Consider the following 12,928-nt stretch of genomic DNA (forward strand, 5'->3'; position numbering starts at 1 on the left):
GAACGAGACAGGTCCGATGGCCTTCACGCTTGAGGCGCACGTTGAGAAAGGGCGGTCTCTGTACATTTTGGTCATTTATAATGGCTGTGAACGTCCCATCGATTTCATTGAAAACGTGATGACGTACAGACACCCAGAGGAAGACGTAGGCAGTGTCGGTTTCTTCATAGCATTCACTGTGGCCTTATAAACAGACCCCAGATCAGAGGTAAAAATTTCTGAAATCTGAACCCTGTCATGAAAAGTGCTGTAAAAATTGTTCTGTACCACTCAGAGACAAAATTTCAACTCCTATAGAAACTATAGACTGTTTTCTATCCAATAATAACAATAATATGCATATTGTACGATCAAGAATTTAGCACGAGGCAGTTTAATTTGGAGACCCAAATATGCTAATGCGGAACAGCACCCCCTATAGTTGCAAGAATTAACAGTGTTAACGGGTCTCCTGCATGTACTGGAAAAATGAAGCTCTGTCCCCACACCCAGAGGAGAACAAAGTTTTATTGGACAATGTTTTCGTTGATCAGGTACATCACATGACATATAATTTGAAAATGTGCCTATGCTCTATAGGCTATCGACTCATTACAAGTGAATACTTATTTGCTTGCGCTGCTCTCTGAAATATCCTAGCGGATTGGCTTTTTGTTTTCCACGCTCCAGCCTATGTTTAATGACAATTATATAGATATTTCACATTTGTGCTAGCGTAATTTCGTTTAAACGAAGGCCAAAATGGATTCTGAATCCCACCCAAACCCAGATTTTTGGCACTCTTGAATACCGTTATAATCACCAAGAGAGCTTCAAGTGGCCTATCATAAGCGAAGCCGAGACAATCACGCTCCTTTATGTTGCAAGTTATGTACATTGTCTCCTATGAATAGTGCGACGTTCAAGAGCCCCTTCACATCCTAGTCTTGTGTACAGAAATTCGATTTTCGATTACGGCTATTAAAATTAAAATATGCAATTCTTCTGGTGGCGCGATGCCTTCTCTGATTGACAGTTGAAATTGACACCCTGGCTGCCTCTAATCGCGAGCATTTGAAGCCATCACTAATTGCAGGTAGTCCATCTTTTCAGTGTTTTCGATTGCATGGGAACTATTAGGCTATGCGATTATTTTAGGAGGTAGTCTACGGGTTGTACATAAAGGGGAAAATAAATCCTAATTCTAATTGCTTCATCAAAATTATCTTTTGTTGCCAGGATTTAAATGCCTGAGAAAGTATTATTCATTGTTTTGCACCGGATATAGCTTGAGGTATGGGCTGGTAGGGATGCATAGCCGAAAGCGCAAAGCAGAGCAGGGCGCAGAGCAGACTTCAGTCGCAGCTCCAGGCTTCATCTACTCGGCTGTTTTTCCACAAACAGAATAGCTTCATAATGGTGAGTTATTAAAACATAAGACATTAACGATTTTATTTAATCAAAATACGAACTTCGACATGATCGTAGGAGACTTGGCCGAACTTGGACACCCTTTTTTCATTTCCCAACCACATTTTCATAGTTTACTTTTGTGACAGGCCTTTGAAGTTTTGTTTTCAGTAGCATAATGTTGTAGTATGCTCATTTCATTCGATTCTCTTTTGCATTTAGGCCTACTCTATACAATGCTTGTTTCTTGTAACCTATGAGGGCTTGTCCTGTACGGTGCCATGTGTCCTGTAATTCATACGAGTCTATAGGCCTTTTACCTTGCATCCAGGTCGCTATAAGATTAGATTATGACATGAAAAATCTATCCCAAACCTCAGTCTCACTCCGACGGGGAGCTTCACGAGGATGTGAAAGTAGAGGCTCCTTTCCTGCCCAGTCCTCCGGTAACACCGTCTATGTGCTCGCCTCCGACCCTGGCCTCCCCGACGCCGGTTCGTTCCACCGGGAAAAACCAGTGTGCCAGCTGCGGCACAGAGATCCAAGACAGATACCTACTGAAGGTAAGCATGATAATGCCTTTTATTACACCGGTCAAATCAAGTATCATTTACGATTCAATTTCAAACCTATTTCTTCCTCACAAGTTGCCTGCATATTTGCATTATCTTTCAAGTTACTTCCATTTGATAAAATAAGTACACCAAACAAATTATTATTTTATTATCATTATTATTATTACTACGAGTATTTATTTCTCATGGCAGGTGAATAATTTGAATTGGCACGTGGGATGTCTGGAGTGTTCAGTCTGCAGAGTATCATTACGTCAGCACAATAGCTGCTACATCAAAAACAAAGAAATCTTTTGCAAATTGGATTATATCAGGTAGGGTAAGTTTTGCTATTTGTTTTCCATAAAATTAAGGCTGCTGTATATTCTATGTTTGGCTCTAATGTTCACGAACAATGGATTACTTATCACATCTTATTGCAGGGAGATGGTTTAAGATCGACCATACTTAGCCTATCCTATTTATAATCTGTTCCGTTGGTATATAGATTTTTTTTAAACAAAAATTACATTGTGTCAAGACAAGTGTTTCGTTATGTTTCGGGGCAAGTAAACAGGATTGGACTGTTTTTTTTTGTATCGTTGTAACGTCTAAATCACACCAATTCATAGACACGCATTACCTTTATTAAAGCAAAAACAAATATGTTAACAAGGCTATGCGAATAAACCCATAGTCCATTTTTAACATCATAAATATGCACACTTTTACACCCAATACCCATTTTTCGTCAAAGTTACTTCAGAATGTTTCTCTTTAGATATATTTAAATTATTGCCTTTACTGATAATGTACATTATCAACATTTTTACTCTCAATCATGATTCTTACAACTTTGAGATCACTACATTTAAGCTATTCGTTTTCGTTGTTCTTCATTTATCAATTCATCATTCCCTCCTTCGACCAGGGCGATTGCTAAAATACTGTTTAATTTATCAAGGGCTATTTTTCTCACTCACAGAAAGTTCAAATTTTCGTCATACACTGGCGGTCTATAGGCTATTTGTAGCATGCCAACTAATTAAACACTATTTATTGTTATATTATCATTATTCTAAAGTTATATTGCTATTGTTATCCTATTGCTGTTGCTATTATTGTTTTAATTAACAGTAGGCTCAGTTATATTTGACTAAAGTGAAATTAGATTGGAAAAGCAATGCTGTTTATCATCTTTTATAATAAGAGTTTCTTTCTATTTCTGGCCTGCACAACATTTCCGTTGATTACACATTTACTTTAACTAGTAGCAGTGAAAGACAACTAAAAATGTCCCCTTCTCCTCTCTGTCTCATCACAGTAGGTTTGGCACCAAGTGTAGCCAGTGCGGGCGCCAGGTGTATGCCACTGACTGGGTACGGCGGGCACGGGGCAGTGTGTACCACCTGGCCTGCTTCGCCTGCTACTCCTGTAAGAGGCAGCTGTCCACGGGGGAGGAGTTTGGTCTGGTGGAGGGCAGGGTGTTGTGTCGGGCCCACTACGACACCATGGTGGAGAACCTCCAGAGAGCGGCGGAGAACGGTAGGGTACCCAAATATGAGCCATGTATGGGATATTCTCAAGTTAGGATTCGTCCCTGTGGGAAACTGTATTGGGGAAGAATTCAGACATAATTCGTGTCATACATGTCTTACCCCGAGGAATTTAGTGTTCGATATCCAGCACCTGCACAAATTGCATGTGTATGATCTCTTTCAGGTTAGTTATAAAGTGAACAATATTAAACTGTGTGGTGATGTTTCTTTCCTTCTTGTTCCTGGGACTTAGGGACAGGTCTCACTTTAGAGGGAGCCTTGCCCTCTGATCAGGATGGCCAACCCAAACCAGCCAAGAGAGCACGCACTTCCTTCAGCGCTGAGCAGCTACAGGTACGGTAGGTGTGTGTTTATGTGTGTGAGTGTCTGTGAAAGTATGCGCAGTATTTGTGTGTGACAGAGCGAGACGGACGGAGTGACAGGGTGATATAGTTTTAGTATTACATTTTCCATAATTCAGATGAATGTGACTGTCTGACTGAATTTGCTTGATTCAGTGAATATACAGCTGAATATGTAGCTTCATGACTGAGTTTGCTCGGTGTGTTCTCAGGTGATGCAGTCTCAGTTTTACCAAGACAACAACCCTGATACCCAGACCTTACAGAAGCTGGCAGACATGACAGGACTGAGCAGACGGGTCATACAAGTATGTATGATAATATCAAACTAGTGGGTGTAATGTTGTTAGACATATTGAAAATGAATGTATGATGTAATAAAATAGATAATATGATCAAATAATTCATCTTTACCAGATTACTTCTTGCATACACCATTCAGTGATCTTTAGTAATGTTACATTTTCAATAGGTTTGGTTTCAAAACTGCAGAGCAAGGCATAAAAAGCATCCTCCCCCCCAGCACAACGGTCACCTCCATGGCGCCCCTTACCCCCACTCCAGAATCCCCCCCCCACTGCCAGACAACCTCTACTCCCCCTTCAGCAGTCCTGACAGACCACACCTGCTGGCTCTGCATGGATATATAGACAGTGAGTTGGTTACTCCCTCTCGATGGACAAAACATACATGTACATTGAGGTGACTTTGGCTCTAACAGAATTTTCGAATTTTTTACTCTGCCAATTAACATTATCAAAGATATGATTCTGCCCATAGTGTATTTCAGTTCACGTCACATCACATATGGCTTCTTGTGCGATGTATTTAGTCTTATTGCATTTAATAAAAATATATATTTCTGTTGCTTCCTGTGCACAGGTCATCCCTTCTCGATGCTGTCCTCCCCTAACCACCTCATCCACCCAGGCATGACCTTACCACAGTTGCCCATCAGCCACTAAGTAATACCCCTGAGACCACCTCCTCCACAAGCCGTCTCTCTCGCGGACCTTTCCATCCCAAAACTTTGAGAACAGTTCAACATTTGTCTCTTCCATTTTACTATACAAGAGGACTTTTACTGTCTCCATAGTATGCCAAGGTGGAGATATCACATATTCAAATGGATGGACGGTTTTATAAAGGCAGCTCGACTTTAGATCGTCGTTGGAAAAACATCCCAGTTCAATACAAATGTGGTAATCATCAGGACCAGATTACACCACCCATTCCTTGACAGGGAATGAGTTGGATCTCCAGGACCAGATTACACCACCCATTCCTTGACAGGGAATGAGTTGGATCTCCAGGACCAGGGTTGGGAACAGGAAGACTCTTCCAACAGAACATCTCAATTCACTCACTGTGGATTCAGATTTTTCATTGTCTTATTCATCAACTTATAGTACTGAAGGTATTTTATGTTTCAATTCCATTCGTTTTAAATATGACTTTTTTTCTGTTACTCCGTCTTCTTGTTTTCCTGTATAAAACCCTCCCATGCATGGACTACATATTCCTGTGTAAGGTGAGGATGAAGACTCTTCTGATCTTGTGTGTTTAGAGAGAGGCGGTCTTGTGTGTTGTATTTACTTATTTCGCTCGTGAAATGGAAGTTTGTGTCCATTTATTTATTTTTAAAAAAGATACTTCACCTAGAAGCACTTTTAAAAATGCTTTCAAATTAAAGAAATCATTTATTGTAAATTGTACATATTTTACCGATGTAATAAAATGTGCCTAAAAAAGTGCTGGAAAAATAGATCTGTTGAAAAATAGATAATTTCACGTAAATTCACATAGAAATAAAACACTTTGGTTTTTCAGCAAGACATGAAGGATTTAAGTGCCATAATCTTACGTTAAGGATTTAAGTCCCATCATCTTGTGTAATAGGGAGAATGCTGTGCTGAAGATAAAATACACATTTTAACTTATTATTTCACAAATGCGCATGCACACATCCACCCACCCACTCACCCCGCTGATAGAAGCACCTTACTCTCATTGAACAACATTAAATCCATCAGGCCACCCGGTAAATGCCAAGTATCCTTTATAACCTGTATTTAACAGCAATATTCATAGGTATGTAATGATCAAGCTACAGGTTGAGGGTCCCCAATTTAGTCCCTATGTGTTTAACGTCCGCAACAATCAATCCGATGACAAGAACCATTCAAAGCGTTTAACTCTGTGGATAGTATTGATCTAGCACTCTGTTTAATTCCATATGTCCATTTAACTGTGTTAATCTGAAATTGTTGTATTGATTGGCAGCACTCAAGCTGCATTTGTGGCAAAAAAACTGAATAATGAACTCAGGAAAATATAGTCTTGACCGTTTCCTTTGTTAGCGACCCCAGTCAGTTATCTGTTTTAACACTTTGCCTGGATCAATTCCCATTTTAATGCTCTCTTCAAGTTGGTCGACGGTCTGTCTTCCCTGATATTTTAGAATTTGACAAAATGAGAGAAGAATTCAGCTCAACCCACCTTGATAAAAAGCAGTACAATGCTTCAACATGTTTTACTACCTGTTATTCTTTGCCTTATAAAATTGAAGTGAAACACGGATTATACATCACAGTAATTCAATTAACAAACCTATTCAGACTCATATTGCATACAGTGTTTTCAGCTCACATAATCACAATTCTTGTGAAATAGTACATTGAGTTAAACAGGTCTTATCATATGCAATGAAAGTGAGACAGGAACAATACTCTGACAGGCCTCACACGCACGCGCACGCGCACGCGCACGCGCACAAGCACACACACACACACACTCACACACACACACACATACACACACTCGCGCACACGCACACACACACACTCGCACACACACACACTTGCACACACACACACACACACACACACACACACACACACACACACACACACACACACACACACACACACACACACACACACACACACACACTCGCACACACACGCACACACACGCACACACACGCACACACTCGCACACACACACACACACACACACACACACACACACACACACACACACACACACACACACACACACACACACACACACACACACACACACACACACACACACACACACACACACACAAATACTATAGTTAAATCCCTTCCCAGTAAACAGCTCTGATACTCTTGCCACATACTGTGGAACAAATGGAAACCACAATCATTCCATGCTAAAATATCAGCAACAGACATCTCTGTCTGGAGCTCACATATCTGGCATCCCAGTCGCAACCTCTCTCTCTGTAATTCTGTCAGAGGGAATTCACTTGAAATCAAAGAATCTTGTTGTTGGCATTCAATGAAGGGACATGTGCTTTGAATTTGATGCATGACAGCACCAGCAAAGTATGTTTGACCAAGAAGAGGATGTACTGTAAGGTTTCTGTCTGTTGTTTGAGAATCTCAAAGATTCCAAATGTTTTAAGTGTGTTGGTAAAGGCCAATAGGACCAATTGAAATTAAGATACATCCAGCCTCACCGGCCCTCTATTATCAAAGTTTCCTGCAGACACAGATCTGGGATCAGCGTAGTCTTACTCAATCGATCCTCAACCATTAGGAAGGGGAGAATGCATAACTGACCTTAGATCAGTGTTTAGTGGCATCAACCTACACATGCATGCACAGAAGGACCACTCTTCACCACAAGAGGGCACACATCCAATAACCACATCATCCCAAGCAATCGACTGACCGTTGGTGCTCTTGGGAGTAGGAGTAGATGAGTTTCCCTTTGACACTGATTTAAGGTCAGGTTAGCATTTTCCTTCCTAATGGTTTAGGTGTAGGATTGAGAGAGTAAGCTGATCCTAGATATATGCTTATGGGAAACGTCTACCCAGAACACGTTCTTGCTGCATTAGGAGACAAAGAATGTTAGATACATGACTGCATGTTTCTTGACCCAGTGACACTGTGTGTGGAGGGACACAGAAACCAGAGCTACAGTAAAAAGAGGGGTATATATTGTAGATAGAAGCAGCAACAATGGCTTCCCTTGTGCTCTGATTTGACTATTGAAGATTTAATTAGAGATGGGCATGCTTTGACTGAGCCAGGTGTGGTTCAGGGGAGATACGAAACCCACCCAACATCAGTGGAGCAACGAAGTGGACATTGACACATCTAAACAAAGACAAGGAGGAGGAAACGGAATCTCAAGATGTGGTCGATTACAGAGAGAGATGGGAAAGAAGAACAGTCAGGTACAACAGTTGAACAGTTTGGAACTTTAATATTCATTCTAATTACTCAATAATAATTATTTTTAAATAAAAATTGGATAACTTTGTCTCTACATTATATTCAAAGTCACTTTTTTGGTTATGCTTTTACAATCAAACCAAGTGAAAAAAAAAAAAAAATCTTAATTCCTTGATGTGACTGGTTTTGCGAGACACCACCAATAAGCAATGCTATCAGCTATATGTATCTGATTTGCCTTTTTTGAACCTTACTAGATGTAATCTGTGAAACGACCTTTTCATTTTATTCCATGCAAAAAACTGCCTTTGTGTAGAATAATAAACAGATGATTTTCAATCAGGCATATTCTGGGCTACAGTCCAACTAAATGAGATGTAAACGCAAATTAGATTTTTTTTTTGTCAAATCAAATTCTCCAAAAGCATGAAAGCATGAAACAGACAGAATAGAGGTTTTAGAGCCACGGTTCTCCATGCACAAGCATCTCTGGTAGTTAGAACACTCATTTTGTCATAATGTCATTCGTCTGCCCTGTGATTGGCGGGCTCAAGTGTTTACAGATGAAATGAGGCCCCTGTGCTAATGAATAGGCCTCTGATTGCAGGATTCCTCTTTCAGAATTACAGCGTAGCTCCACTGATGAGCAATTACATCTACAGTACCTCTCGTCTCTGCTCTGCTGCGTATTCACATCACATCACTGCTCCTGCTATTCATCATCATACTGATCAGCAGCACTCAACAGCTCTCGCAACAGTCAACAAAAGTGTGCTGACGGGTGCTAAGAGAATCTTCATCTTCCTCCTCTTCCTCTTCCTAATACAACGTTTAGTTCTGAACTCTCATGTTCATTCTCTGTCTGCTTTTTTTGTATGTGCGTCTTTTTTTCTGTTGTGAGAAACCCTCGTCCATACAGTGTATCACAATGAAGTACAGAGAACAGCTAATGACAAAAACAGAATAATGCTCACAGAAGGGCTTAGACTATCTAATATAGGTACGGATGATGAAATACTGTGGGCTAGTAAAATGGCAAGCATATTTTTCTAGGAATGCCTCAGCTTGTTGACCTCGCTAAAAGGCTTCTCTCTGTCATTCTCCCCAGAGTATTCACACCGGATATCAAGAATAATACAGGGATTCCCAGTCATGCAAGTTCAACACAAAATATGGGGTGATTGTGGCTTTTTTTTAAGCATTAGAGAAATGTTGTTGTTGGAACACTACAGTTGTACTTTAACCTCGTATTTAAGGTCTTTCTGACATGTAGCGTTATTCATCAGTTGCTTTTGTGACAAGACAGAAGAAATGTCTTCATGAAGGAAGTTCAACCCCACTCTCTATTTTGAAACCCAAACTAGCTGGCTGAGGGTCAGTGGTTGAAAACCAGACCACAACGGTCTATAGCAGAGCAGTGCTGAGAGAAACACTTCACTTTGAGGCCAAGAGCATCATGGTTATGGACATTGTGTCGAGTTTGTAAAAAAAAAAAAATGCTGAACGGCATCAAATATGGGAGAATTGTGAGAATTTTCGAAAAATGTAGACTGTACACAGTGGATTCTAAATGCTAGAACATAAATAGCATAAGCTTAGATTTCTACAGTAGCACACAGTACTACACTAAGAACCATACAGATGTGAATTCAACATGAGGAGTAGCCTACCCCTGAGGAAAACTGAGGAAATAGCTAACACAAATGATTAACTTTGGCTCAAAGCCCACCCTCCACTTTGCAAAAATAAATATGAAACTTCAGCGTGAGTCAAAATGTGTTTATTTATCAGGCTGACATCTTACAACTGTAAAGCAGTACTTGAGTTTGATTAATGATTGGCTACACTCACTACCCTATAATTCACTGGTAACATCTTGGAAGCATCATCCCGGCTGTGGCTGCTGAATTGTATTGTTCTGGCAGGGACCGGGGATCAGGCATCTGGAAGACTGGGGAGTAGACGTTTCCAAACAGCCTTTTAGCTTACAGAATATACCCCTGCCCTCTCAGACAGAATTAGGGAAGAGTGGGGTAAGTTGAGACTTTTTTATTTTTTACATTCAGTATCACATCAAGGGAAGTATTCTAACAAAGATATCTACATATATTTCAGGATGTGTATCCCTGGAAATAATCAGAATTCATGTAAACATACATTTTGAAAACATAGCTTTTCAAAAAAATTGTCTCTTGGTATGGGGTAAGTTGAGCATAGGGACATGGTAGGTTGAGCAGACCTCGGGTTAAGTGCGTGTTGTCCTGTGACAGTAGGTCAAAGTTTAATTCATGGAATGGGGGTGTGGTACATTGTATAATCTTAAATGTATGCCTACATTCAGATATAAATCTGTTCAATATACATTTACATTTAAGTCATTTAGCAGACGCTCTTATCCAGAGCGACTTACAAATTGGTGCATTCACCTTATGATATCCAGTGGAACAACCACTTTACAATAGTGCATCTAACTCTTTTAAGGGGGGGGGGGGGGTTAGAAGGATTACTTTATCCTATCCTAGGTATTCCTTAAAGAGGTGGGGTTTCAGGTGTCTCCGGAAGGTGGTGATTGACTCCGCTGACCTGGCGTCGTGAGGGAGTTTGTTCCACCATTGGGGTGCCAGAGCAGCGAACAGTTTTGACTGGGCTGAGCGGGAACTGTACTTCCTCAGAGGTAGGGAGGCGAGCAGGCCAGAGGTGGATGAACGCAGTGCCCTTGTTTGGGTGTAGGGCCTGATCAGAGCCTGAAGGTACGGAGGTGCCGTTCCCCTCACAGCTCCGTAGGCAAGCACCATGGTCTTGTAACGGATGCGAGCTTCAACTGGAAGCCAGTGGAGAGAGCGGAGGAGCGGGGTGACGTGAGAGAACTTGGGAAAGTTGAACACCAGACGGGCTGCGGCATTCTGGATGAGTTGTAGGGGTTTAATGGCACAGGCAGGGAGCCCAGCCAACAGCGAGTTGCAGTAATCCAGACGGGAGATGACAAGTGCCTGGATTAGGACCTGCGCCGCTTCCTGCGTGAGGCAGGGTCGTACTCTGCGAATGTTGTAGAGCATGAACCTACAGGAACGGGTCACCGCCTTGATGTTAGTTGAGAACGACAGGGTGTTGTCCAGGATCACGCCAAGGTTCTTAGCACTCTGGGAGGAGGACACAATGGAGTTGTCAACCGTGATGGCGAGATCATGGAACGGGCAGTCCTTCCCCGGGAGGAAGAGCAGCTCCGTCTTGCCGAGGTTCAGCTTGAGGTGGTGATCCGTCATCCACACTGATATGTCTGCCAGACATGCAGAGATGCGATTCACCACCTGGTTATCAGAGGGGGGAAAGGAGAAGATTAATTGTGTGTCGTCTGCATAGCAATGATAGGAGAGACCATGTGAGGATATGACAGAGCCAAGTGACTTGGTGTATAGCGAGAATAGGAGAGGGCCTAGAACAGAGCCCTGGGGGACACCAGTGGTGAGAGCACGTGGTGCGGAGACAGATTCTCGCCACGCCACCTGGTAGGAGCGACCTGTCAGGTAGGACGCAATCCAAGCGTGGGCCGCGCCGGAGATGCCCAGCTCGGAGAGGGTGGAGAGGAGGATCTGATGGTTCACAGTATCAAAGGCAGCCGATAGGTCTAGAAGGATGAGAGCAGAGGAGAGAGAGTTAGCTTTAGCAGTGCGGAGCGCCTCCGTGACACAGAGAAGAGCAGTCTCAGTTGAATGACTAGTCTTGAAACCTGACTGATTTGGATCAAGAAGGTCATTCTGAGAGAGATAGCAGGAGAGCTGGCCAAGGACGGCACGTTCAAGAGTTTTGGAGAGAAAAGAAAGAAGGGATACTGGTCTGTAGTTGTTGACATCGGAGGGATCGAGTGTAGGTTTTTTCAGAAGGGGTGCAACTCTCGCTCTCTTGAAGACGGAAGGGACGTAGCCAGCGGTCAAGGATGAGTTGATGAGCGAGGTGAGGTAAGGGAGAAGGTCTCCGGAAATGGTCTGGAGAAGAGAGGAGGGGATAGGGTCAAGCGGGCAGGTTGTTGGGCGGCCGGCCGTCACAAGACGCGAGATTTCATCTGGAGAGAGAGGGGAGAAAGAGGTCAAAGCACAGGGTAGGGCAGTGTGAGCAGAACCAGCGGTGTCGTTTGACTTAGCAAACGAGGATCGGATGTCGTCGACCTTCTTTTCAAAATGGTTGACGAAGTCATCAGCAGAGAGGGAGGAGGGGGGAGGAGGGGGAGGAGGATTCAGGAGGGAGGAGAATATCACTTACCCTTCCATTTCTTGACCAGTTGTCTGGGACGTTGTTCCGCTGTGCCAATTCATAGTCAAGTTCTCTGCATTTGAGGCTATTAAGCCAGTGAAACTGGTCCACGAGATTCTTGATATGTTTAGCAAACTCAGACTTCATGTCACTGTGTGCCTATCATAGCCTCTTTCGCACAGGTATGTCAAATGCAGAGTTCCAAAATCCCACGGCAAACAACCAGAGACTGGCCAAAGTACAAGCAAAGGTTCTATATTATAAATTCAGCTTTAACAATCACAGTATCACTACATAAAAATGGGCTAGGATTTAGGGCTATAGGCTAACTATGAGAAAAGTTAAACACCAGCTGATTCACAGAGCGGTGGCCAATGTTGGTTCGGCTCTTTCCCAGCAAGGTTCGTTCATTCGGTACAACCCGAGCAGGATTCGTTCGGCTCTACCTCCTGAGCAGGGCTGGCTGGTCACCAGCTGTCCCGCTGTCCGCACCAGCCAGGCAACGTGGTAGCCTTGGTTGTAACCTCTCGCAGCTGCATCGGGCGTGTCCCCAGTGTCTACAATTACAACATGTACAGGCCAACAATTGGAGTCCCTCACACATT

The 12,928-nt window shown here is 42.6% G+C and overlaps 1 protein-coding gene across 4 annotated transcripts; it reads left to right on the top strand.

Annotated features, from left to right (window-relative positions):
- The first annotated feature begins 430 nt into the window (after window positions 1-430).
- LOC139545604 (LIM/homeobox protein Lhx6-like) lies at window positions 431-6,428 on the top strand. Of its 4 annotated transcripts, none has more exons than XM_071353565.1 (8): window positions 431-533; window positions 1,770-1,952; window positions 2,157-2,278; window positions 3,268-3,488; window positions 3,735-3,835; window positions 4,056-4,151; window positions 4,316-4,545; window positions 4,726-6,428. In XM_071353565.1, the coding sequence occupies exons 1-8, from the start codon at window positions 456-458 to the stop codon at window positions 4,754-4,756; spliced, it is 1,062 nt and encodes a 353-aa protein (XP_071209666.1). In that variant the 5' UTR covers window positions 431-455; the 3' UTR covers window positions 4,757-6,428. The 4 variants fall into 4 exon arrangements, with proteins under 4 accessions (XP_071209666.1, XP_071209665.1, XP_071209667.1 ...); XM_071353564.1 differs by having other exon boundaries at window positions 4,316-4,496; XM_071353566.1 differs by having other exon boundaries at window positions 4,367-4,496.
- Window positions 6,429-12,928: the final 6,500 nt, after the last annotated feature.

Source organism: Salvelinus alpinus, chromosome 19 (assembly GCF_045679555.1).
Source record: "Salvelinus alpinus chromosome 19, SLU_Salpinus.1, whole genome shotgun sequence".
NCBI classification, from domain to species: Eukaryota; Metazoa; Chordata; class Actinopteri; order Salmoniformes; family Salmonidae; genus Salvelinus; species Salvelinus alpinus.

Bases quoted from the DNA above. Each gene is read 5' to 3' on its own strand.
- LOC139545604 (XM_071353564.1), top strand. From the start codon at position 456: ATGTACTGGAAAAATGAAGCTCTGTCCCCACACCCAGAGGAGAACAAA. The intron at 1,953-2,156 runs GTAAGCATGATA...TTCTCATGGCAG, and splicing joins AAGACAGATACCTACTGAAG to GTGAATAATTTGAATTGGCA. The intron at 3,836-4,055 runs GTACGGTAGGTG...GTGTGTTCTCAG, and splicing joins TCAGCGCTGAGCAGCTACAG to GTGATGCAGTCTCAGTTTTA.